This window comes from Capra hircus, chromosome 10 (genome assembly GCF_001704415.2).
Source record: "Capra hircus breed San Clemente chromosome 10, ASM170441v1, whole genome shotgun sequence".
Taxonomy (NCBI): domain Eukaryota; kingdom Metazoa; phylum Chordata; class Mammalia; order Artiodactyla; family Bovidae; genus Capra; species Capra hircus.
The window spans coordinates 15,301,584-15,329,439 of NC_030817.1; the positions used below are offsets into that span (position 1 = coordinate 15,301,584).

At 49.5% G+C, this 27,856-nt stretch overlaps 1 protein-coding gene across 1 annotated transcript in view; it reads right to left on the reverse strand.

Moving 5' to 3' along the window:
* ESRRB (estrogen related receptor beta) overlaps positions 1–27,856 on the reverse strand; it is a 116,188-nt gene that overhangs the window by 39,354 nt on the left and 48,978 nt on the right. Inside the window, exon 2 of the mRNA XM_018053929.1 lies at positions 16,839–17,248. Coding sequence (XP_017909418.1) covers positions 16,839–17,248 — 410 coding nt within the window. The remainder of the gene's footprint in view (positions 1–16,838; positions 17,249–27,856) is intronic.

The window sequence follows — 27,856 nt, forward strand, 5'->3', positions numbered from 1 at the left end:
TGCGACCCCATGGACTGCAGCCCCTCAGGCTCCTCTGTCCATGGGATTCTCCAGGCAAGAATACTGGAGTGGGTTTTCATTCCCTTCTCCAGGGGATCTTCCTGACCTAGGGGTCAAACCTCGGTCTCCCGCATTGCAGGCAGACTCTTTACCATCTGAGCCGATAAACTGATCTTCAAATGCTCTGGGAAGGCCACTATTCCTCTTCAGGCCTCTTCCTGGGAGGGCTGACAGCACAATTAGGAGAGGCTGCAGCTGTCTTTCTTATTTTTTTTTCTTAAATTTTTGTTGTTGTTGTTCACCATGAATTTTTTGCATCATTTCTTATTTTTATTTTTTGGCCACTTCCCGCGGCATGTAGGATCTTAGTTCCCCAACCAGGAATCCAACTCATGCTCCCTGGGCTGGAAGCATGGAGTCTTAACCCCTGGGCTACCAGGGCAGTCTCTGGAGCTGCCCTTCTAACGTTGGGGTGCAGCCTCTGTCCTGAGCACCCTCACTGGTCCACGTTCATCTCACAAATGTGCACTGTGCAACCGTAACAAGCCTCAAGGCCAAAGGAAAGGCAGTGGGGTTGAGGGGAGGGCAGGCGGGGGAAGGGAGAGGAACTGCCAGAGGAGCAGGGGAGGCAGGCATGAGGAAGACACAGCACGGGACCGTGGACCGCAGTGGACCGCAGTGTTGTTTTGCGTTTTGCCTCCTCAGCACCCGTCCCCCTTCTCAGTCGGTGCAGTCTGCTTAAGTCTGTGGTTTTCAGAGAACAGACTCTGAACTGGTACAAACCATCTGTCCCCATGCCCATCCAGGTGCCCCCTCCTCATGGAGCAGGGATAAGTAATGCCCATCACGCCACCTGCCCGGATTTCCCTCCGGAACTCAGCTTGCCCAGCAAGGATGCTGCCTGGCACAGAGCAGCCTCCAAAAGGCCACACCCAGCCCAGGATAGGGCTCAAAAGGGCAACTCCCAGGCCTGCCTGTCCTTGGAATTCCCCACACATAACCCCTCCATTTTAGCAGTTATAATAGCCACCTTTATTGTGCACCTACTATGTGCTCCCTCCATCCTCTCGATGACCCTCTGGGACCCACCGGTGCCCCATTTCACAGATCAAGAAACTGAGACCTGGGGAGCTGAAGTGAGTTACCCAAGGCCACACGGAGCCCCTGTGCCACCCCTGCCCCCCACAAGGAGCTTGAGGACCTCAGACAGGCCCCTGCACCAACCTAGCAACTAAGGTGGTCTAGAGATAGGGGAGGCTGTCCTCAGGTGTCCCGGTGCCTCAGTCTCCCCAGGTTGCATTTGGAAACCACTTACTATTGGATTTTCTGAGAACAAGCATGAACCATTTCCACCACCAAAAAATGCTTTGAGTAATGACACTGAATGAGTGAAACTCGCTCAGCCGTGTCCGACTCTTAGTGACCCCATGGACTGTAACCCACCAGGTTCCTCCGTCCATGGGATTCTTCAGACAAGAATACTGGAGTGGGTTGCCATTTCCTTCTCCAGGGGATTTTCTCGACCGAGGGATTGAACCCAGGTCTCCTGCATTGTAGGCAGATTCATTTATTGTCTGAGCCACTAGGGAAGCCCAGCCTCCCCAAGTAATGACATTACTGAGCCGCAATTAGAAGGTGCCTAATATACAGAGTACTCACCACAGCTCAGTGAGGATTCTGATCCTCATTTTTTACCAGTAAGAAAACTGAGGCTCACAGATGTCTGGAGCACCTTACAGATCCCTCTCATTTTTTTTTTTTCTTTTTCTCCAATATACAGCATGCAGGATCCTAGTTTCCTAACCAGGGATTGAACCTGCGCCCCCTGAGTATTAACCACAGGATCACCAGGGAAATTCCTCTCATTCTCATTCTTAAGTCCAGCCAGCACCCATCTTTCTGCAGGGAGGGGGTCCAAAGGTCATCCTCTGTGGAGGATGGGAGGTAAAGAGGATAAAGATTTTGTGTGCCCCTCCCTTCTATGACCTGACCATCATCATCTCATAGGTAACTTGTGTAACTTCAGGGAAAATAACTTCAATATTCACATAAGCATGATAAAAGAGAAACAAGGAAGGGATAAATCAGGAGCTTGGGATGAACAGATACAAACTGTTATATATAAAACAGATAACAAGCACCTGCGTATAGCTCAAAGGACTATATTCAATACCCTGTAATAACCTATAAGGAAAAGAATCTGAAAAAGAATATATTTGTGTATAACAATCACTTTGCTGTAAGGCAGAAATTAACACATTGTAAAAAAGAGAGAGAGAAAGGAGGAAACCCCATACATAAACCAATTCGTGTGTCCTGGCTTAGAAGGCTCTGCAGAGTTTATCCCTGGCCTCCATCCCACTCCCCCACCTCACCTCCAGCCTCACCTTCCCCATTGCTCTACGTAACTATCAGTTCGGGGACTTCCTAGGCCCCCAGGCCTTTGCGCCGTAGAATAAGCCCACCCTGCTCCCTCTGCCTCCTCGCCTCACCTGCCCGCACCTGCACCTCCAGGGCCCCCTTGGGAAGGTGCTCCTTCTGTCCATCACCCGGATCACCGCTGTCTTCTCCTCCTCCCAGACCACTCCTCTCCATAGTCCCCGTGCCTGGCACACAGTAGGCACTCAATGCACACTGAGATCTGACACTGACGAGGGTTTGTTATGAAGCAGCTGCAGGTCTGCTCTTCGTATGTTGAATCTTTCCCTTTCCCAAGGTGAACATCTTCCTCTCCTATAGGTGAGAAGGTTGAGGCTCCGGTTCTGCTCTGCTCCACTGGGCTGTGGGCTCACTGGGCCTGGGGCATGGGGACTCGGGCCCCCTTGAGATGTCACTTCCAGGCAGCTAAGTGTTTGTCTCAGACCCTCGGCCAGCCCTGTCTATCCCTTGAAGGACAGATCTTGGGTTTCTCGGGGTTGTCACTCTAGCCCGGGGTCAATAAGTGTCTGTTGATTTGGTACCAGTGTTCTCCCTGGACAAGAGACTAAGCATTAACAACAAGAACCTAGAGATGTTCTTGACCCTGTGTATGTGTGTGTGTGTGAGAGAGAGAGAGAGAGAGAGAGAAATCTAATTTTATTTATTTATTTTTGTTCTCTTCAATTTGTTTTATGGCCCCAGCGGCTGGCTGCCAGCAAACCCAGGCTGGTGGCCTTGCCTTGTAATTTCTGTAAGTGCCTTCTCGATAAAGTGATGAGATTAATTCATCAGAATTCCTGTGGTCTCTGGAGGGCAGTCTAGAAAAGCACAGGAGCAGGGAGGGGGATACACACACACTCACACTCACACACACACACACTCACCATGGCTGAGGGGTGGTAGGGTTGGGGGTGGGCTCTCCAAGGACATGGCCAGCATCTAACATAAATTCAGCATTCTGACTTGGGAGTGTGCCCAGCATAGACGTATGCAGACTCCACCTCAGGCAAAATCACTCGACTTCTCTGAGCCCCAGTTTTCTCATCTGTCAAATGGGCACGGGTATGTTCCCATCTCCTAAAGTCCTATGGATTCAGTGACAGAAAGCACATCCAGGGTGTGGTGAAATGCACGCACTGGGTAGCAAGCAATCAAAGTGAACATGCTCATCTTTACTTCCATCAGGGCTGTCAGAGTACATGTAGACAGAGGACTCCAGAATGACTCCTTTCTAGGTGTCAGACCTGAGGCTAGCCACCAGCTCTGACATCTAGGAACATGAGGACGGGGTCTCCCATGGATAGGCTTCAGAGGTGATGTTGTATGTGTGCCTGTGAAAGGGAGCCAGGAATGATCCGGATTTTCAGTGAGACCTCGAGGCGAAGGGGGACCCTCCACCATCAACTCTCTTTGTGCCCCAGGAAATGGAAAAGCCCAGGGGCAACCCCATCAGCTGTCCTTAAACAGTTGCAGAAAAGCGGGTAAGTCCTCTCCCGGGGCTCAGTGATGGGGGCTGCAGGGCTTAGATAAACAGTTCTTGAGGAATTTATGGGCTCTGAGTCTGCTGGCTAAAATCAGAGCCTGAATGGCCACTGTCTTCAGCTCTGGAGTGATGGGGGTGGGCTGGTCCCACTTGGTCCCACTCCCTTATTTATATGACTCCCGAGGGACAGAGATTATCCCTGCCATCTCGGCATGGTCTTCAGCTCTCCACCCTTCCCTCCTCCTTACCCTCCAGCTGATGATCTGATTCATGCCGCTGGCTTCAGCTGATGTAATTGGCAAGGACAAGGCAGCATGAAACTTCTACCTCTGCCTGCCTGCTGGATCGTTCCACCTGGAATTTCCCTGGATTACTCATACTTCCTCCAGCTGAACCCATCCTCACCCAGACTTGCTTATACTCTGTCCTTTGTTTCAGCAAAGCCATCACTAAGCCACCTGCCACCTGGATCAGAAACTGAGGGGGCATCATTGACGCAGCCCCTCTGTTACTTCTAAGGTCTTTTTCATCCTAGTTGCCTCATACTTCCTGCCTCCTTCCCCTTCTGCCACAGGTCATTTCCACGACCGTCATCCCTTGCCTCACCTTTAATGCACTTGCCTCCTGTTTTTGATTGTGCCATTTGGCATATGGGCTCTTAGTTCCCCTACCAAGGACTGCACCTGTGCCCCCTGCAAGGGAACTGCAGAGTCTTAACCATTGGACTGCCAGGGAAGTCCCTTCACTTGCCTCCTCCTGTTTCCATTGTCCTTTCCAGTCTCTCTTTAGAGGAGGAAATGGCAACCCCACTACAGTATTCTTGCTGGAGAACTCCATGGACAGAGAAGCCTGGAGGACTACAGTCCATCGGGTCGCAAAGAGTCAGACACAACTGAGCGACTATCATCCACTCACTTCCAGTCTCTCTACCCCAACACTGACCCTGGAGAGATGGTATTAACTTTCCTGTGCAAAATGCCTCACCGGATCTCTGGCTCATCACACACACTGACACTTGAGTCTGCAGGCCTTCCCAAGGGCCCACTAAAGGGCAGTCGGGGAGTAAGAACTGTCACCAAAGAATGAAGGACGTTGAAACCAAAGAAGCCAGAGGGGATTCCAGATAAGAAATAAGCCCTTTGTACTGCAGGATCTCAAAAGCCTAGGTGTTGAAGACACAGCAGAAGATGGAGGGAGGTATGGGATTGAAAATGGGAATTTGCTGGAAGTCTGTATTTAAGGAGCACCACTCCATGTGCCTGCACAAGAGAGGCCAACTTAATCTCTGGAGAGCATAAGTAAGAGAATCGGGACTCAGGAATATGAGGCTCAGCTGAGGGCAGAGGGAAGCTGAAGCTGAAAAGAGGATGACTGAATACTGCATACCCAGCAGTGAGACCACTCAGCCTCACTCCCCAAGCCCACTCCCAGAATCCCAGCAGCCAGATGGACACTCCACCCACCACCCCCGTCACTCCCATCCTCCACCTCCTACTCCCCAACCTGAAGATGAGAAGAAAAACAGCATCAGAGGAAAGACAAGCAGATACAAATAAGCCAAAGGAGAACTGCTTCTATACTTTTTATTCCTATTGGCCAAGGATCATCACTACATTTTGGGAAAGCCTTCACTATAAAAACTAACCAGAATAAGCAGGAGGAAAAGTATGTGGAAAGAAACCAGGACAAAGCAAAGAGGATTAAAACCTCTACAAGCAATCGTCAGTATACTGTTGACTTAAGAAGGTAAAAATACTGTACTCAGGGATTCTCTGGAGACGGAAATGGCAACCCACTCCAGTGTTCTTGCCTGGAGAATCCCATGGACAGAGGAGCCTGGTGGACTGCTGTCCATGGGGTCGCAGAGTCGGACACAACTGAAGCAACTTAGCACGCATGTGTGCATTCTTAGAGAAGGAAATGGAAACCCACTCCAGTGTTCTTGCCTGGAGCAGAGGAGCCTGGTGGGCTGCCGTCTATGGGGTTGCACAGAGTTGGACACGACTGAAGTGACTTAGTAGCAGCAGCAGGGATTCCCTGGTGGCACAGTGGTAAAGAATCCACCTGCCAATGCAAGGGACATGGGTTTGATCCCTCGTCCAGAAAGATCCCACATGCTGTGGAGCAACTAAGCCTGCAGGCCACAAATTTTGAGCCTGTGCTCTAGAGCCCAGGAGCAACTACTGAAGCCTGAGCACTCCAGAGCCTGTGCTTGTGGCCAAGCCACTGCCATGAGGAGCCCAAGGTCCACAACTAGAGCACAGCCTGTGCTTGCCAAAACTAGAGGAAAGCCCACACAGCAACAAAGACCCAGCACAACCAAAATCAGATTGACTAATTTAAAAAATACTGTACTCATGAAACAAGAACAGCATGCGATAAAAGGAAAATATAAAATGGAGAGCATAGAAATTAAAAATATAAAAAATTTTGGACAGTAGGCTAGAAAAGATGTAGGAATTAGAAGATTGATCCTGGAAGCTCAATATCCAACTCTTAGGAGGTTTTGAAAGAGCAGACAGTGGAGAGGAAGTTATTACCAAGGGAGAAAGGGAGGGAGAGAAGGAGGGGAGGGATGAAAATGTTTAAGACCTAAAGAATATGTGTTTCTAGATCAAAAGGCCTGTTGAGAGTCCAAGAATGAATGAAAAAAGACCTTGACGAAACTATAGAGGTGGAGAACAAATTAGTGACTGCAAGGTCAGGGAGGGGAGAAAACAGAAGGTGGTGTGCCTGTAAATAAAAGGGTAGTGCCAGGAACCCTGTGCAATGGAACTCTTTTGTATCTTGACTGTGTTGGTGGTCACAGGAATCTGCAGGGTTAAAACTGCATAGAACACACACGCACATACACACACTAGTGAGTACAATTAGGAAAATCTGAATGTGGTTGATGTTTATCAATGCCAATTTCCTGGTTGTGATATCTTGCTAGTAAATATATATAGTTATGTTATATAACCCATATATGTTATGTCATATAGCTACAAACGGTTACGTACGATACATACAGCTATGTAAGATGTTACCACTGGAAGAAACTGGATATACACAGGATCTCTCTGTATTATTTCTTACAACTGCATGAGAATCTACAAGCACCTCAAAACAAAAAATTATAATAACAATATTATTACAAAAGACCTACACACACAATATAGATTCTTTTTGTCATGAAAGACAAAAAAAAAAAAAAGATCCTAAAACCTTTCAGTGAGAGAGTAAAAACAAGTCAAATACAAAGGATCAAGAGTAAGATTGGCTACTGTATCTCAAACCATGAGGGGGAAACTCTCTGTGCATACACAAATGCACAAAACTCACGTGCATACTCCCCACTCTTTTTTTCTACTTAGCACTCATCACCCTTGTTTATTTAGGTTGGTTATTGTCAGCTCTGTTCGCTGCTATTTTCAAACACCAGAACCATACCTGGGAAAGAGTGAGGCTAAATATACACTTTCTAAGTGAATGAATCAAACTTCTTGACAAGCACCAGAAGCTAGAAGACAAAGCAGCAATGGTGTCCAAATTCTGGGGAGAAACTAGTTTCAACTAGCATCTAATATATGGGTTGAAGGATGCATTTCCACACATCCAAGATGTCAACAATTTTCCCTGTGCTGTGCCTTCTAGCATGAGCCCCCCGCACCCCAAAAGGGAAGGGCCAAAAAGAGGAAGAGGTACAATCTGGAGAAGAGAGGGTCCAACAGGGAGAAAAGTCAAGGGAACATCCGGGAGGAATTGGCAGTAAGCAAATAGATTTAACCGAAAAGTGTGATATAACCATATTCAGACAATGGGAAGATGGGGAAATGTATGTGTGTTGGGAGGGTTTGTATAATGGGAACTAACTCTTCATCTTCCATAACAGGAAGTCAAGAGAAAATGTGAAATTGCTAAGTCAGTAAGTAGAGCTGTAAAGTCAAACTAGTAATTAAGAAGATAAAGGGCTGGAAGAAAGATTTTCTTAAACGACTAACTTTAGATTACAGGGCAAGGGGAGAGAGGTAGGGTCAGGGACTGTTATTTTCCATTACGAGTTATGCTTTGAGTCTTTTTTAAACTATGTGTACGCATTATTTGGATAAAAGTTAAAAATTAATTTAACATTAATTGTAAAATTAATTAAAATTAATTGCAAAATTAATTGTAAAAATAAAATATAACCTCCAGGGAAAAGCACATGAGGCACTTCATGGTCTGGCTACCTCTGACCAGTCCACTCTAACCTCGCTTCCACCTAGGCCCCAGTTTTTCGGCTCCAGGAGACCACATGGAACCTCTGAGCCGTTTCATACCTCCCTCCAGCTGAAACCCCTGCTGGTAAAGTCTTCCACATCTTTGGAGCCTCTGCACTCCCAGGGCCTTTTTTTGGTGAGACCCTCTTCTTTTCTGTCCAGGTTTATATGCCCCTTCCTGTTCGCCCCCAACAGGCCTCACCCATCACTCCCCTCCCCACCCCACTCCCAACTGAAAGCAACTGCTTAATGTTCCATCCTCAGGATTTTGCAAGCTGTCCTCCCTTCTGAACCGTGTGCTTACTGGGGATAGAGACGGGTAGGTCTTTTAATTCTGTATCTCAAGTACAGTGCCGGCCACCTGAAATACCTGTTAATCAAATTAATTTAAAGCAAGAGCCCCCATGCAGAGAAACCTAGAATTCAATGGTGACCTCCCAGTTGCCAAATGCAGTCCCCTCCCCTGGGCCTTCCCTTCCTGGTCCTTTCTGAAGCAGCAGACGCCCATCACACCTCTTAAAACCCACTCCTCTGTTAGATTTCATCTCCCTTCTCTGCAGGGACTCTCTCAGGGTCTCTGACCGCTTCTGTTTTTATTGCATAGAATCTAAGATGCTTTCAACAGTAAGACTGCACCATTATTTTATATACCACCAAGAAAGAGAGAGGAAACATCTGCCAATCAAAGTTTGGCTGAGTTTCCTTGCCACCAGCATTTTCTTCTCCCCCCACCCCTTATTAAAAGAGCTCTCTGAGATTTAGGTTCAGATTCAATCATATAGCATTCTTGTGCATACATGAAAGGGAAAAGATAAGAAAAATAAATTGAAGATATTGCTAAAATTTCTCAGTGTGACTCTCCTGAATGAATCATTTTTGACCAAAGTCATTATTTCTGTTTTTCCACGGAATCATCATCTCTGCTAACAAAGGAGCTGATGATGCTGTGCTTTTCAAGTGTCCCTTGTTGCCTCGGGGCTTTCATTCCAGGTCACTGGCCCCTTTCTGCAAGTTTTTAAGGCGTTTGTGAAGGCAGTGACAACCCCATACAGTTATCGCGTAGCAGACAGTAATCGGCCCAGTTCAGAGATGTTATATGGCGGGAGGGCTTCCCAAGTGGCTCAGTGGTAAAGAATCCACCTGCCAATGCAGGAGATGCGGGTGCAATCCCTGGGTCGGGAAGATCCCCTGGAGGAGGAAATGGCAACCCACCCCAGGATATTCTTGCTTGGGAAATCCTATGGACAGAGGAGCCTGGTGGGCTATGTCCATGGAGGTCGCAAAAGTGTCAGACACAACTGAGTGCCTAGGCAGCAACAAAGCAGACTGTTAGCCAGATCTCTTAACTGGACTGTTGAAACCACCTCTTGACTGGTTTGCCTGACCTTAAACCCTCCCATTTCATTGCCAGAATTACCTTTCTAAAAGGAGATGTGATTAATTCCCTGCTCAGAAATCTTCAATGGCTTCTCATTGCCAAATATAAACAACAAAGAACAAATCCTATTTATTTAATACCAGGCACTAAGCTACACACTGTACTTGCATGTCTCGTTTAATTTCTACAAGAATATGCTAGAAGTAGGAGGTATTTATTAGCCCCATTAATCCCATTTTATTGACAAGAAAATTAAGGCCCAAAGAAACTCAATAACTTGTCCAAGTTGACACCACTAAGAAATTATAAAGTTGGGAGTCTAAACCAACTGAAGCAGCTCATGCCAAAGTATTCCTCTGTCCTCTCCCTGGTGGCTCAGAGGTTAAAGCATCTGCCTGCAATGTGGGAGACCTAGGTTCGATCCCTGGGTCAGGAAGATTCCCTGGAGATGGAAATGGCAACCCACTCCAGTATTCTTGCCCGGAGAATCCCATGGATGGAGGAGCCTGGTGGGCTACAGTCTATGGGGTCGCAAAGAGTAGGAAACGACTGCGCGATTTCACTTTCACTTCCTTCACACAGCTTGTGAAGCCCTTTGACATCCGGTCCCATGCTCTGCTTCAGCCCCTTACCTACTCACAGTTGAGCAGAGGGCACTCAACTCCTGTGGGCCTGTTTTGCTATTCTTTCTGCCAAGTACGTTCACTCCTCACTCCTGCTTAGCTGCCCCTTCCTCTGGGAAGTCCTCCCTGCTCTGCGTGGCTGACTTTCACCCTGTGTCTCACCTGACTTTCACCCTGGCTATGCCTTTGAAAAGAGGATCTGTGATTGTTCTTCCTCTCCCTCCCCCAGTGCCTTGCAGATAGTAACATTTTTGTGGGTTTAATTGATTCTTTTTGTGCACATGAGGAAATTGTCCAGAGCACCCCAGGCCCTGCTCAAGGTCAGCTGCTGGCTGGCGAGTGTCAGGGCTGGGACAGCACCCCACTCCCAGCTCCTACTTACTCCTGGCTTTTTCTCTGCATCCTTGTCATAGTCTCTTTCCCCTGGGATCGCAGGCCTCCTTCTCCAGGACAAAAAGCCTGGCTGCTGTCCAAGGCAGGATAATGCATCAATCACCCCCCACCCAGTCTCCTTGGGGAGTTTCCTTCCAGGCTTGCATCTCGGCCCCAGGTGAACAGAGGAAGCTTGGTTCCAGGGTCTCTTTCTTGTTCCTCCCCATCTTAAGGAGCTGCTCCAGGGACCTTCTGGTGACCTGCAAAGTTGGCCACATGCCCTGGGAACGCAGAGAGGGGGACAGGGTGGTCATACCCTCCGCACAGCTCTTGTGGCCGAGCAGCGTGTGTTGTCAACGGCTTCCATTCCAGCTAGAAGGAAATTCAAATGCGACTCTCACCAGAGCGCAAAACTGTGTCAGCCTCTCAGCCTCTTCTGCTTAGCCCTCACTCACTCACAACAGCCACGGTGGCCCTCCTCCTGGTCCTGAAACAAGCCTGCTGGTTCTTCTGCCTGGAATGCTGGCTCCAGGATGCAAGTCACCTTCTTAACGTGGCCTTACCTAATCCTCAGACTAAATTAGGCCCCCTCTCTCAGCCACCTTGGGCTTCCCCAGTAGCTCAGCTGGTAAAGAATCTGCCTGCAATGCAGGAGACCTGGGTTCGACCCCTGGGTTGGGAAGATCCCCTGGAGAAGGAAATAGCAACCCACTCCAGTATTCTGGCCTGGAGAGTTCCACGGACTGTGTAGTCCATGGTGCTTGTCTGGGTCTGTCATTTGCTTATTTATTTGTTACCACATTTACTGTCTTGCTCACTCTGACCTAGAATACAGGTCCACAGAGCAGGGCCCATGGCTTTGTCTTCAGCTCCTGGCACAAGGGTTGGGACTCCGTAAAGTTTCACGAAAGAACCAAACAACTGCTTCACAAGCTTCCATGTAAGGCGGCAGGTCCCCTCAAACATTGCTCTTTAGAAAATAGCAAGTTGCTTTAGAGGTGCTGTGTCAGTCACTTCATACTGAACAATAGTGATCTGAGGAGACCCATTGCCCCAAGAAGACCCCAATCGAGGCCTGTCACCGGATTGAATGAGTAACAAAGGCAGGAAGAAATTTAAGACAAATTTAGTTATTCCCAGGAATAAGAGTCACAATAGCAAACACTGAGAGTCAAAAGCAGTATAGTACCTGATATGTTGTGGAAACCATACTATAAATTGACCCAACTGCTTTTTTGCGTGCTAAGTCACTACAGTCATGTCTAACTCTGCGAGACCCCATGGACTGTAGCCAGCCAGGCTCCTCTGTCCGTGGGATTCTCCAGGCAAGAAAACTGGAGTAGGTTGCTGAGCCCTCCTCCAGGGGATCTTCCAACCCAGGGATTGAACCTGCATCGCTTACGTCTCCTGCACTGGCAAGTGGGTTCTTTACCACTAGCACCACCTGGGAAGCCCTAACTGTAGAAAATACATAAACGACGAAGACTTACTACCTAACACAGGGAACTATACTTAATATAATCACCTATAACGGGAAAGAATCTGAAAAAGAATATGTGTTTAACTGAATCATTTTGCTATACACTTGAAACTAACACAACATCGTAAATTAGCCATGTTTCAATTTTTTAAAACTGACACAACTGAAGAAGAACCATCCTAATGATCTAGAAAATGTACTTAGGGCTCCAAATAGAAATTTGAGAGACGGCAGCATATCCAGGCTCACAAAATCTCCCATAACAGAGATGGAGTGTGTGGAACAGAGATGGAAGGCAGTGTGCTCTGAAACACCACGCTAAGCAACTCGACTCGGGAAGTGGCTCTGGAGAAGGCAAAGACACTTTCATCAAAGAGTCATGCGGAACTTTGGGTAAACTCTGCCTTTTGAAAAAGAAAAGGTTTTTCAAAAAAGAATACCTGGTCTTACAGCATGTGACAGAAAATATGCAAGCATAACAAATGAGCATGCTTATAAGTAAACTTGTGACTTTTATCTAGATCCTAAAGGCTTATATACATAAATTAGCCTAGTGTCTTTGGTTTGCCCTCATTGGGAAAATGAGAGATCACTTTGGGGATCGCCTTCTACCCAGACACATTGAGAACTTCCTACGGGCCAGGTACCGTGGAAGGGCATGGGGCTCGGCGGAAAAATCGAGATAAATGTAATGCCATCCCTCAGGAGATGCTGAGGAAGCAGACGAGCAACGGCAGTGACGGTACAGGGTAGGAAGTATTATCCGTGTGCAGAAGCTTTGCAGGAGCACACAGGAGGGGCAATCAGCGGAACAGAAAGCAGGGTCTTTGCTGAGAGGGTCAGGGTTTGGGGGTACAGCTTAGCATGGACCCCTCGGTGGTCCCTCAAAAGGGCCCCCTCACCACTGCAGTACTCATGACAAAGGTTTTCACTACTCTGGGTCAGTACCACAGCCCAGAAACCTGTGTGGGCTAGCCATAGAAAGGGGCTCCATCTCTCACAAGCAGACTCACATTGTCCAAATTTAGGGACTTGATGGATAAGCCTGGGGATGCCAGCACACTCAAGGAAAAACTGATCTGTCCAGCCAGCATTCTGCCTAACAGTCAAGCTCACTCTGAGCAGAAGACCTATGAGGGACCTAATGCCAAAGTGCAGGGGGTTGTAAGTCTTTTTCCCTGAAAAAAGCCAGAAAAATGTAAACCCTTTAGGCTTTGTGGCCTGAAGGTCTGACTACTACACCACCAAAGCACCAACACAGAGGCTATATGTAAACAAATAGGTGTGGCCCTGTGCTAAGACAACTTGATTTGCAAAAGCAGGAAGCTGCCTGCAAACTGTACTTTGCCCACCTCTCCCATCCCCTTCCCCCATCCCCACAGAGGCAGCCCCCAGCACAGTGCTGAGTACCGTGAGCCCAGTAAGCAGTGAGTGCACAATAAATATTTGTAGGCAGGGAATGGGATTCTGAGGGCTTTCTCCCTAAGTCTCTGTGACTCCTTGGTTCCCATAAATTTCTTCTATTAGCGTAACCACTGAATGGAGCAGATGGAAGGAATCTAAAGAGGGAAGGAAGGCTGTGAGCTAGCATGATTTTCAGAGCTGTCCTGGCATTTACTTTGCAAATGGATTATTATTGCATGTGACTAAAGGCCTTTTTCAAAATGGCCTGAATATCCTCCTTAACTGGGGAGGTGCTTAGGAGACTATGCCCTGGGCTGGAAGCCTAAGGCAATGCCTGTAGCCTTGCCTGCTCTAAGCCTTTGATTCCGACATCTTGAGGGCAGGCACTTTGTGTCTCTCCCTGAAGCACCTTACTCAGGAAAGTAAAGTGAAGTCGCTCAGCTGTGTCCAGCTCTTTGTAACCCTGTGGGCTGTAGCCCACCAGGCTCCTCTGTCCCTGGGGATTCTTCAGGCAAGAATACTGGAGTGGGTTGCCATTTCCTTCTCCAGGGGATCTTCCCAACCCAGGGATCGAACCCGGATCTCCAACATTGCAGGCAGACTCTTTATCCTCTGAGCCACCAGGGAAGCCCCTAACTCAGGGCAGGGACTCAGTTAATGTTCTCTTGGTTTTAAGCTCATCTCTGGGGTTGTCCAGTTGTAGGTGATTTGTTTCCTCTTTATATTTTCCCCATATCTCCAAATTTCCTACAACTGTTATGCTCAAACAACAAAATCAAAATCTTTGTTAGAACAAAATCAAAGAATTGATAAAATAGCCAGAGCAATCCATCAGCTTTAGATGGACAGTCCCTGTTCCAGACAGATATGTCTTTCTGGTTGTAAATGAATAACTCTTCTTGTGACTAAGGAAAGGGACAAGAGCAGGCCAGTTCCGGTGGCACTAAATGCTCTGTTTGTCTTTGGGCTTCTAGGAAAAGATCGTTATCCTATTCGTGGGAGCAAATAATGAAGACTATTTACAAATCCTTCCTGTGGGCCCTTGCTGAGAATGTTCTCAACACCCAGGTTGCTGTCGAGGGTGTAGCAGGATTCTTGAGTCGACAGCAGCCTCTGCTTTCAGAAAATTTGATCCAGAATTCTCCAGCACATTCAAGAATAAGGAGAGAAGAAAATATAATTGTCTCTTAAAAGGCAATTTTTCAAAAACTGACCTTCAGGAGTCTAAAATAGTGGCAATCTTACCAAGATTACTTCCCAATTTTAGAAGAAACACACTGCTCTTACAGTGGCTTAAACTGTTTTAAACATCTCCTGTTTATCCGTCCAATATCCAGCGATATTGATTGGATATTGAACTTGGGGTTTTCAAGCCTGGCTGACACTTAGAACTGCATACAGTGCTTTTCACATCTAGAAATTCCAGGGCCTCTTCCCAGACTGGGGGATGTGGAGCTAGCAGGGACCCAGCATACATCCATTCACGGTGCTGAAGGCTAGCGCAGTGCCAGACAGAAAAGGGTTCCGTCAGTATTTGCTGAGAGAAGTTGGTACCATGCTCCTTCTGGGAATGGTACAGGGAACTGGGGCCCTGGGGTTCTAGGAAAACTTACTTTTTTACTGTTTCATTCCTTTGGACTATTTGCATATTTGCCATGCTTATATTTTTAAAGGGTCCATTTAATAAATATATTTATCTCTAGCTAAAATGGCTTAAATCCTGCTAAGTCAAAATAATAATTGTCCTCTTTAAATTAATGAGATTACAAAAACCTGCTTTGTAAGATAAAACAGATTATGTCTGTTGTCTAAGTAATAGTAATAGTAACAGTATCCCTCAAGTAAATCTTAAGGGATACTACGAAAGTGAAAATAATAATTGCAGACAGTTCTTTAGTGCTTACTAAGTGCCAGGCCAAAACATGAGTGCTCTCTCTCTCTCTCTCTCTATATATATATATAGTACATACAATGCATTTTATATATATATATATATATAGTATATAGTTAAGCCTCTTTTTAACAGCTCTATGTGAGGTAGCCATGACACCATCTCACCTTTCGTGGGAACAAACTAACGCAGAGAAACTGAGGCAGCCCCCAAGGGCACTGAGCAGTAAGGTAAGCGATAGAGCTGTGTGACCCAGAAGCCCACCCAGCAGCTGGACAGGTCAACACACCATTCCAACTAACACGCAAAACTGGACACATCCGAGGACCCTTAATTAGTTTAATAATAACTTCTCACAAGAAAGTTAAGCAAATACTTGTTGACTGAACAAGCCAAGAATCATCCATGGAAGCTCAGCCTGACTCTTCTAGAAGAGAAATAGGGGAGGGGGGCAAGGGAGAATACCCCCGGACCACCAGGCACGGCAGGGACAGGAAAGCACCCTGAGTTTTCTCTAGTCTGGTTTGCAGTCTCTGCCCCCAGGAGACAGCATCTCTCATCTCAGGGACCTCCACGAGCAGGGCTTTTGGTCTATCCTAGCGTCAGCCTGGCACTTAGTAGGAGCTCACAGATAGTCAATGGGATGCACAAAGCAAGGGCTCTACCTGTGACCTACTGTAGTATGAGTCTTGGTTACTATGCGCAGCCATCATTATCCCCTATTTACCTAGGACTCACTTCTCAGCACTGGAGGGCTCTTTCCCACCCATTGAGAGAGGCAGCCACCCCATGGCCTTCGGAACATGACTCAGCCGATACGCACACGCTTTGTGAAAAGTCCACAAAGTTGAGCCACTCGGGGATGGGACAGGATGAGTGGTCAGGGTGTGGTGGGGGGGAGATTCCCCTTGCTCTTCCTTGACTCTTTAAAGATAAAGAGAGTAGTCACAGTCCACTTGTGCAATTACAAAGTGAAAGTGAAGTTGCTCAGTTGAGTCCGACTCTTTGCGACCCCATGGACTGTAGCCTACCAGGCTCCTCGATCTGTGGGATTTTCCAGGCCAGAATAATGGAGTAGGTTGTCATTTCCTTTTCCAGATGATCTTCCAGACCCAGGGATTGAACCTGGGTCTCCCGCACTGTAGGCAGACGCTTTACCGTGTGAGCCATCAGGGAACAAAACGAGAGACCCAGTACAGTTCAAGAGGTCTGGAATTGCAGGGCCAATAGGGCTGCTAACATTTTCCCCTCTAAAATCAGCTCTTTAGGGTCGCACATTTGGCAATGTTTCCCATCCTAGGCACACCTAGGCATTTGTGCAGATCTTCCGGGGTCCCCTAAGCAGGGGGGAATGCCATTTCAACAACAGCCCGCGAGTTAGAGCCCACGTCCAGAATCCCAGGATGAGCAGCCCCAGGAGCCAGAACGGAGAGCCTCCGGAACCTGGCATTCAGAGGCAAGCTGCCCCGGCAGCTGGCTCTGGGGGATCACTGGCTCCCTGCCGGGCCACACCCCCACCCCTCCCCGGCCCGCCCGGCGGCCCCGTACCTTGGATGGTCCTCTTGAAGAAAGCCTTGCAGGCCTCGCAGGAGGCCACGCCGTAGTGGTAGCCGGACGCGATGTCCCCGCACACGAGGCACAGGCGCTTGGGGATGGCGTTGAGCATGTACTCGCACTTGATGGCCGAGTCCTCCATGAGGCCGCCCGCACAGTCCTCGTAGCCCTTGCGGCACGGGGTGCCTCCCAGCCCGGCGCCTGCGAACATGGGCGGCGAGTCCAGACCGTTGGCGTGGGCGCCCAGGGCTAGACCGAAGCCGCCGCTGGCGTCCGACGAGCCGCTGGGGCTGTGGTGGCTGAGGGCATCGATCCCCGAGGACGGGCTGGACGGCTCGGTCTTGATGAAGGAGCCGCAGCTGGAGCTCAGGTGCCGGTCGTCTGCGGACATCCTGTTCAGCAGCCTGGGAACACAGAGAGCAGGAGTCAGCTCGGAGAGGGTGCGGTGGTGTGATGTCCCCAGGAATTAGCTCTGGGCTCCGGGCACCGGGTGGGTGGGGTGGCTGGGAGGGGCTTTATGCTAGGTATTGGTGAGATAAAATGCTGGCGGGGGTGGGGGAGAGGCCAATTTCCCTGGGGGCAAAAAGGAAGAACGGCACAGGCCAGAGTGAGTTTCTGGCATTACCCCCCAGAACCTTCTGAGTCCTCAAAATGAAAACTCCGTTTGATCAATAAACTTCAGATGAGGCACCCCACCCCTCTGCAAACTGCTGGCCTAAAGGGTGACAAAGTGGTAACCTTCGGCCAATATATCTGGCCAACCTTCCCACGCAACAGTAATAGACTTGAAGTCTGAAGGCGACAGCCCTCGGATCAGACACCCTCAGAACCACGACCCGATGACCCACCTCACCAGACTCCCTCCCCATCCCCACCCCCATGCTGGGGCAGCAGGTAACCCAGCCTTGGAGCTTCCCTGAAGGCCACCATCACCGAGACTGGGACCAGAGGTGCCAAGCCTCCGGACCAGGGCAAGACACAGGGCCTGTGGCCAAGGCATCAGCCAAATTGGCTGCCCTCTGGGGATCCCCTCTGGCCGGGGCACATCTGGAGGGCGGCCCCCAGGCCCTCTCTCTCATTCCCCTCTGTCGCCCCAGAAGAGACCATGCCTCCATCATGCAACATGAGGGAGCCCTCCAACCCCAACTCTGAGCATCACCCCGCTGATTCTTAACCTTAAGTTTCCACCTCCAAGTGCCCCTGCCTCACTGCAGAGTCAAGGGAGCAAGAACGGCAAGGCAGGATCACCATAAAGGGTCATAAAACATTTCCCATAAGGAAAATCCCCCCTCCCAGAACCGCGATGGGTGGGTGAGAAGGCAGGCGAAGTACCAGGACCAGGGGAGGGGCTTCTCTCCCATGTGAGCAAGAAGAGTGAAGGGCAGGGAGGTGTACTCAGGGAAGCCCAGCCACAGCCCACACTCAAGAGCTCTGGGCCAGGCCGGCCCTGGAGTCACGAGGCTGGGTCAGGGTCCAGCTGCCCATCTGTCCATGTCCTGGCCTCACCTGGTGGAGGTACAGAGGAGGCCACGGCAGATGCCTGAGCAGCAGGTGGAAGTTAAGAAGGAAAGGTCCTGGAGAATGAAGGGGGCTGGAGAGGGTGGGAGTACTGCCCCGTTCATGGAAAGACGGGCCCGGCTGGGAGGGAGGGAGGGTCCCAGTGCTGGAGTCCTACCTCCAATGATGCTCAAAGGTAGCCCCTTGTTTTCTGAGCAGCTCACTGAAGAAAGCATGGGTCCCCAAGTGGGGAAAGGGCTCTCCTATCACAACCACAAAGCCCACCCTCACAACACAACCTTGGGCCCACTTACCCACACTACCCAAGGCAGTTACGATGGGGAGGGGCCCCACCGATGATCTCATAGTCACTGCCCCTCCCAGGGGGCTGTTCCATCCGTCTACACTTGAACGTGTCCGGAGGCATTGCCCCGCAGACAGTTCTAATCAGAAGCTGGGAGCTTTCTCTGATAAGGATAAAAGATCCCTAAAAGGCTCCTACTGTCAAGAAATTTATTATCTACTGGAATGTAGTGTTTGAAGATAACTGGAGTTTCAGTACTTTGAAACTGATGGAGCTTCAGCATCAGTCCTTCCAATGAATATTCAGGACTGATCTCCTTTAGGATGGACTAGTTGAATCTCCTTGCAGTCCAAGGGGCTCTCAAGAGTCTTCTCCAGCACCACAGTTCAAAAGCATCAATTCTTCGGCGCTCAGCTTTACAGTCCAACTCTCAGATCTGTACATGACTACTGGAAAAACCACAGCTTTAACTATAGGGACCTTTGTTGGCAAAGTGATGTCTCTGCTTTTTAACATGCTGTCTAGGTTTGTCACAGCTTTTTTTTCCCAAGGGGCAAGCGTTAGGGCTCTGCAGTTCCCAGAAACATCCCAGGCCTGCTGTGACAAACACGGCAGGACAAGTCAGCTCCCAGACCCAAGCCCTCCTCCCTCAGGCTTGTGAGTGCCCCAGAGATTTTGAAAGACACACTTGGAGTCAACAGTAATTATCGCAACTGCTATTTAGTGAGCGCGTTTTATATACCACCCACTTCAGATCTGTCCCTCGGGTGTACAAGAAGCTCGTGCCCAAGGGAAGCAGTTGGAGAGCCCTACAGCTATGTCCAGTGAACAATTTTCCAACCCACCCTCACGGCTCAGCCAGCCCTGACGGACACCCAGGCCAGGCAGTGGTTTCACGCCCTAAGCCTTGGTTTTCCCTCCTAGCCCTCTCCTTGAAGGCTTCAAGAGGCACAGGCACAAAGCACTCTTTAGTGGGCTGCACAGCCAGGACGTACCCTGTCCAGGCCACCGCCTCCAGGCCCTGGCCGAGTGACTCTAGGACTGAGAAGGAAGCAAACTTGCCCCCCACCTCAGAGTTGGTACAGAAACCCAGCCGCTAATTTAGAGCCTGGGCTCCAGCTGCGAGTCTGCTGATTTCATTCCTGCAGGCTTCTCGTTTTGGTGACCCTTATTTTGGCCCCACTAGAATGTCTATGCCAAGGAGCTTCAACACGTACTCCGGGCACCAGGGTGCCAAGGGCTGACCAGATAGGAGGACATGCCCAGCACAGCTCGTGATGTCAAGAAGCTCATCCTCTCACCAGAAGGACAGACACTAAACAAACATGTGTGTGCAGAGCGCCAGCAAGGCAGGGGGTGGGCTGGGCACACTCCACTAACAGGGGCTCACCCACCCTGCCCCTCTGGTCTGGTTTCATTCATTCACACACTCATTTGTATTTGCAATCTTTTTCCCTCCAGGAAACCTGCCCCTCCCCCCACCCATCCTTAACCTCTGGACATCACTCTTTAATTAAATGTAACGACAAAGGGAAAGAAAAGGGCCAAGAAGTAGTGGCCAGAGGAGAGAAGAGAGAGTGAGTTGTGGACGTGCAGTGGAGACAGCCATCGAGAAGTGGGTGGCGGCAGGTCACGTGCCCCGCAGGGGAAGTCAGGAGTGCACGTGTCCCCTTCAGTGAGCAGTCAGGATGTGGCTGGTGACGTCCCCAGAGCAGTGTCCTGGCATGGGGCAGGGGTGGGGGTCGGGGGTGGGAGCCATTCGGCCAGAGCTGCAAGAGGCCCTGGAAGCAGACAGTTTTTCTGGAAGCCCGGGCAGAGGAGAGGGTAGGGGCAGGGGCTTCCTTGCACACCTTTACACAACACCGTCCACTTGAACTCAGGGGTGGTGGAGGCAAAGAAGGAATGTTTTTGTTGTTATTGGCGGTAATTTATCTGCTTCTTTGATGAGGGGGAGGGGTGTGTGTCAAGAATGTAAGGAACTTCAGAAATTTAAAAATTACTTTCCAGTTTGCCTGAAGCAACCCTGATCCCACCTACTGACCCAATATAATTATCCACCACTCCCCATGTCTCCCCAGAGGAGACAATTAATTCTATGGTGACTCTATGTTACATGCTAATGGTAAAGAGCAAATCAAGATGGAGAGGTTGAGATGACCGAAGATGAGTATCAGCTTTTCTCAAATTCTGGTCCAGCCTTCATCAGAGTCAGCCAAGGTGCTGGTTGAACAGGTAGCTTCCTGGACTGACCCCATGTTGTTGCTTAGTCAATGACGCCATGAACTGTAGCCCTCCAGGCTCCTCTGTCCAGGGGATTTCCCAGCGAAGAATACTGGGGTGGGTTACCATTTCCTTCTCCTGGGCATCTTCCTGACCCAGTGATTGAATCTATGTCTCCTGAATTGGCAGGCAGGTTTTGGTTTTTTTTTTTTTTAAACCACTGAGCCACCTGGGAAGCCCAGTCATATTTTGAACATTCATCCCTGTAGGTGGGGCCCAGAATTCTGCATTTTTGGTCCTGTGTGTTGGTTTGTTTTTAGCACCGCAGCTGTGATTCTCAGAGAAGTTAAGTTTGAAACCTACAGGAATAACACAGGCGGTCAGGGGACCCGGTGGAAGTCCGCAAGGAATCTGGATGTCCCTGAAGAGAACTGAGCTGAGGCAGTACAAGGGGGAAGGAAGGTTGGCAGAGGGGAAGTTTGGAGGTGGTCTCTCTCATCCCCCAGGCAGCCTCTCCTCACTCCATGGAATGGGAGGTGAGGTCCGGAGATCTAGCAAAAGGAAGGAAGTTTGCAACAGCGACTGCGGGAGGAGGAGAGAACAGAAATCAGGGGCATAGAGGCTCACCAGGCCCCTTAACTCAGCCTGCAAGGCAGCAACAACAGGGAAGCTTCGACCTGTGTTTCTCAACCCAGGCACTATTAACATTTGGGGCTGGTCATTCCTCACTGTGGGCCAGGCTGTGCACTGCAGGTCGGTCAGCAGCATCCTTGCCTCTGCCTGCTAGAAGCAGTAGCACCCCCACCCGCAGCGACGACAACCCAAACCTCTAGGCAAGGCCAGATGGTCCCAGGGGGGACAAACTGCCCCCAGTTGAGAACCACTGACTTGGCTATTGGAGGGAAGGGGGAAGGCAAGGGACCTGGAAGCTGAGGGTGTCGTTCGCGGATGGAATAATCTCAGAAAGCCCAGAATTGGAAGAAGATGGAAGGCCAGAGGGTGGCTGGGTGGGGTTCCCAGTGGGTGGAGGCTAAAGTACAGAAGGAGGAAGAACCCAGACAGCTGGAAGGATGGGAGGCTGGGTCAGGGAAGATCTCAGAGATTGGAGCCAGGATGCCAAGGCTCAGGAGGATGTGGCCACGGGGCGAGTGGCCAGGACGGGATGCAGGAAGAGCGTAGCATCGGGATGAGGCGGAGGTGTCGACACGTGTGCCCTGGGGAGGAGAGGGTCACGTGGAGTCCACCATCTGTGGTTGGCTGGGGCCCAGTTCCCAACTGGTCGATGACTATTGACTTTACAGGAGGGGCCCAATGCCCCATCTGAGCGGTCTTTGAAATAGCAATAGTCAGTGGTCTAAGTTCCCGGAGGCATTCTCTTCCCTCTAATTCAGCTCGAATCAGGAGCACAGCTAGAGCTGCCCTGGCCTCAATGTCACCACCGTCTGATTAACATGGCCCCCCAGCGCCGACCCAGGCCTGCCCCTATTCGCATCCAGTGTGGGGCCCTTACCCCAGAGGGGTAAGCTCCTGGGATGCCTGAGCTTACTCTCTGCCTCTGCCAGATAATCACTTTGCTGGACAGTGAAGTGGGTTGGAGGGTTTCCTAATACAGACACCAACAGCATCTTGGAAGTTCTGAAGGAAACCCAAACCATTCAGCTCTTCTGTCATGAACCTAACCCTAACCCTAAAGGAAGAGAAACTCCAGGGAATCAACAAGAAAGCGATCGTCAGTTTTTTAAGCTGGAATCCCAGGGGTCTACCCCCTTCAAGGCCACTTGCTGGTGGGCAGGCTGAAGTAAAGAGTCTTCTGGAGGAAAGAAGTCTCCTGGAGGGAAGATGGATGGGCCAGTCTGATGGGCCTAGGGCCTGGCTCTCTGTCCTCTGCGGAGTAAAGTCCAGCCACCACACGCCAGAATTGGGGTCACGCATAGAGGGGCTACCCTCAGAATCAGCTTTTGGCTCTGTGCCAGGCTGCCCTGTAAGAGCAGAATCAAGCCTCCAAGTTACTTAATCGTTACAAGCCATTGCTCTGATGTGAGCCAGTCATAGTAGCTGTTGACTTTGAGTAAATAGGTCAACCTCTCTGGGCCTCGAGGTTCCTCATCTGTAAAATGGCTCCATCACAGCACCTCCTTCATAGGGCTTTTCTGTGAGCAGGGTCTAGATTGAGGGCAGGAGGAGGAGGGGGCGATAGAAGATGAGATGGTTGGATGGCATCACCAACTCAGTGGACATGAGTTTGAGCAAACTCCGGGAGATCGTGCAGGACAGGGAGGCCGGGCCTGCTGCAGTCCATGGTGTCACAAAGAGCCAGACACGACTGACCGACTGAACAACAATAATGTAGGCAAAACAAACATGCTGGGGCCCAGCAAGTTCTCAGTGGACAGTGATTCTTGTGATTCTCCCGGAAACCCCTCCCAGAAAATCCAGCAGCTGGCTGCAGCCTGGAGTTAGACCCAGCAAAGCTCTTCCCTCAACCAAGTCCCCATTTCTAGAACTGAGGATAATTCCACAAGGAACTTGCCATTTACCAGGAGAGAAAAGTAGTGGGTTAGGAAAATTAAGAGGATAAATAAGCCTGAATCGGAATCCACTCTACAGAAGAAAAAACAGCTTCTGAACACTTGAGAGACTCTTATGTACATTCCCATAATTAATTTGCTAACCAGAAGCCACTGAGCTGTTCATTAAAGCAGACCCTCAGATCCTCCAGCAAGGCTTTATTTGTTATGAATCAGCCCCCCAGGCACTTGAAAGTAACAGAGCTAAACTTCCTTCACAAATAAGGTTAGAGAATGCAGAATGAGCCTTTATTGGAGGGATAAGATGAGGAGGACCACGTGGCTAAATGTGAGTAATTGACAAGGTCCCCAGCATTCCTGTTGGGACATGGATTCATGAGGACTTATCACACGAAAGGAAGGGGAAAAAGGAGGGAAGAAGGAAGAAAGGGAGGAGTGGAGGAAGGAAGTATCATGAACCAAGGCTTATAATTAATCCAATTTCATGCATCTGAGTCCATTCTTCATGTATATATGTGCTTTTTTCCGTTACACTTATATATTTCTTTAATTCAAACTGACCTTCTCCTGCAGTAGTCTGAAACACCCATTTCAATACATAGTGTTTTTATCTCTCATGAAATCTTGCCAGGCATCTTTCAATGCTGGACCCATTTTCCTGGACAGACACCAGCACAGTGAGAATCAGAGCATCATAAATACTCAGAGATTCTCCTGCCTGACCTGGTGACCTTCAGAGGAGGAGCTGAAGACCCCAGAAGTTGTGGCTCACTCAAAGACACTTACTAGAGAGCCAGGCTGGCTGGGGGATGCCTGGAGACACAGCGGGGAGGTGACCTGTGCAGGGGAACAGGGTGACTCTGCCCACCTGTTACCCTCCATCACCATGTCCACTACTGCAGCACTGGTCCTGTGCTGGTTTGATTTTTGTCTGGTCTCCTTAGGAATGCTTTCCTCATGCTTTTTCTCTCTCTTCCCTTAAGAGTGACTTAAGACTACAAAATGACCCAATTGCAAACTGGCTTCAGTAAGAGCCTGCCTCCCCCTGTATGCTGCAGCTCAGGCAAAAATCTGTAATTAAGCATCTTGTCGTTAGAAAGATTAGTCAAAACCAGGCTGATCCCAGACAACTGATTGAAATCTCGTTCCACACAAATTACGGCACGGAAAATAATGATGGGTAATTAGTGCCCTTCAATCGGGGTTTTTATCCATGATGTCCCAGGCTGCATCCATCATCATGAGAAGAGAGAGGCTTTGCCAAAGCAGGAGGAGACTGCCGGGCACTGAGGGGCTACCCCGGGACACCGGGAGGGCCGGGTCCCCTGGCAGAGCTCCAGCCCACAGTGGACAGCCGCTGGCTCTTGTGGCTGTGTGCAGATTAGACAGAGGGGCCCCCTCTGGGCAGACTAATTCAAAACTTCAGCCCTCACCCCGGTCCTCTCGGGGGAGTGCCTTCACGCAGGGCCCCAAAGTACCTGATGGTTCTCACTTTAGCCCATCTGGCTAAACTCTGGCCTCTGACACCACAAACAGATGTGTCTGGAGGAAGGACAGCTCATAATTTCAAAAGATGCCCCCAAATACACCTCGAGCAATTTTCCTTTCAGTTGCTATTGGAGATCGGACATCCAGGAATCTAAACTCTTCTTGAGTCTGTTTTTATTTTCACCTCATAATACGCAGTGATATATGGCATAAATATCCCACCTACTGTCACTGAACAGATTTGGCAGTTTTCAGATGACATTTAATCCTAGAGGCGCCATGGTGTTGGGCCATAGAGCTTAGTGGTTGGCGCTGGATTGCCTGAGTTTGAATTCCAGTTCTGTCTCTCACACGTAATTTAATCTCTCTGAGCCTCAGTTTATTCATCTGTAAAATGGGATGGTGATAATGGTCCTATGTATCTCATAGGGTAGTCTTGAGGATCAGTGAGTTAATACAGAAAAGAGCTTAGAGCTATACCTGGGAAAGTGCTCAGTAAGTACCGCTAGCAGTTGCTACCAGCACTCTTTTTGGTAATGAGGATACAGTTTCCATTCAGTGTCTAATAAGTTCTGTCGCACAGCAAGCAAGCCTGTCTTGCTCCTTCTCCCCTTCCCGTCATTCATCCATCGTGCATCCATCTATCCACCATTTAATCCTGCATTTGTGTGCTTCTCTGCATGCTACAACTTCCACTGAGAAAGTTCCTTTTCAGACAAAGGGGTTCCTTATTCAGGTGCTACTAGAACCAACTATTGGAACTAACCAGCCTCTCTTCTGGGAGCTGCCAACCAGCTCCAGCATTCTCCCGCTCTCATTCCCACGCGCACACCGAGATGCCATAGGAATCACCACACGTGTAAGGCTCTCTACCTGCTGGCCCAGCAGAGTGACCCAGAGCTGTGCTTGTGACCCACGCTGGGCAGTGTCTCTCCCTTGAGACCTTGCTGTCACGGCTGCCTCTCCAGGGACAAAGGCCATAAGATGGACATTTCCAAGTGTGAGCGAGGTCATACTTCACACCATGGTGCAGCAAGAAAGACGAATATGGAAGCTGGCAGTGGAGAAGGGTGCCGGCCAGGGGCAGAGCCCCAGGAGCCTCAGCTGGCAGCTACCAGGCAGCATGGCAGTGCCTATGCTCAGGGGAGTGATGAGGCATGATTCCTGACTGTGGCAGCTGACGGGCGGCTGTGACAGCTAACCACTCCCCGCCATCTCATCCATTCATGCACTCGCCCCCTCCTTCCTTCATTCATTTCAACTATTCCTTGAGTATCCATGGTGTGCCAGATACCGTTCTAGCCTCAAGGATGGATTGGTGTCCAACGTGGACAGGTTTCTGTCCTTGAGGAGTGGCAACACTGTATTTCATTGACTTTAAGATATACCCTTTCATTCACTTTTTTTTTTTTTGGTCTAGTTTCCTTTTTTTTTTTCTTCACATTTTAACATCTTGGCAATCAGAAAGCATCTTGAATCGATGGCATGCCATAGTTTCATTTAATTAGTGGTTATAAAAATAATGGTGTCTATGTCTTGAGAGTCCCTTGGACTGTAAGGAGATCCAACCAGTCCATTCTAAAGGAGATCAGTCCTGAGTGTTCTTTGGAAGGAATGATGTTAAAGCTGAAACTCCAGTACTTTGGCCACCTCATGCGAAGAGTTGACTCATTGGAAAAGACTCTGATGCTGGAAGGGATTGGGGGCAGGAGGAGAAGGGGACGACAGAGGATGAGATGGCTGGATGGCATCACCGACTCGATGGACATGACTTTGGGTGAACTCCGGGAGTTGGTGATGGACAGGGAGGCCTGGTGTGGTGTGATTCATGGGGTCGCAAAGAGTCGGACATGACTGAGCGACTTAACTGAACTGAACTGAACTGATGATGTCATAGATTCAATGAAATATGATAATAAGTATAGCTGAGATGGCCATGAGTTCACCAAAACCAGCTTCACGTTCTGCTTAGACACAGGAAGACCACACTTCCCAGTCTCCCTTGCAGTCAGCTGTGCCCATAGACTGGGTCCTGGCCAAGGGCATGTGGGCAAAGAGATGTAAGCCACTGCCCCATCTGGCTCATAAAAATCTCCCCTGGCCACTCCCTGACCCGCCTCCTCTCTCTCTCTGTCCTTCGCCATCTGCAGGCCACACAGGGTGCAGGCAGAAGCTCCAGGAGGGGACTCCAACGCCCAGGGGCACAGCAGAGCCATAAGTTGGAAGGACCCTGAGCCCATGAAAAACTTCATGAAAGGCTGTCTGCCAAGCAGCTTCCCCAAAATGTTAGGTGGGCACAGTATCACCTGTCAGGCTAAGCCGCTGAAACAGGGGTTGTACTGAACATATGACAATAACCATTGTTACTCACTCTATCAAACACAACCAGTCAAACAGCATAGTGATGAGCACTATGAAGAAGGCAGGAGAAGGGGACGACAGAGGATGAGAAGGCTGGATGGCATCACCGACTCAATGGACATGAGTTTGAGCAAGCTCCGGAGTTGGTGATGGACAGGGAGGCCTGGAGTGCTGTGGTCCATGGGGTCGCAAAGAGTCGGACATGACTGAGTGACTGAACTGAACTATGAAGAATGAGAAGGGCCAGGGCACGGATGGCAGAATAGAACAGTATCTGGACACAGTAGTCAGAAAAGGCTTCTTTGAGGAGGTAACATTTTAAGCAAAGCTGGAGCAAAGACAGGGTGAGAAGCACGGCGGGAGAGCTCTGAGTTGGAGGAACAGCAGAAAGACGTGGAGAGGCCCGCAGACAGGGCCCTCTCCCAGTCGGCAGCACTTGGACCAGGCAGGAAATCAAAGCACCCCTGGTCTGTCCCGGGGCCACCTGCCTTGGCTGAAGCCCCCAGTGATAAGGAGGTCAGTAGTTTAGGTGGCAACTGCTTCCATCTTTAGATAACTTAGATTTTTTTGCAAGTTCTTTGTCAAGAGCCAAAATATTTCTTCTCTCTGGGGCT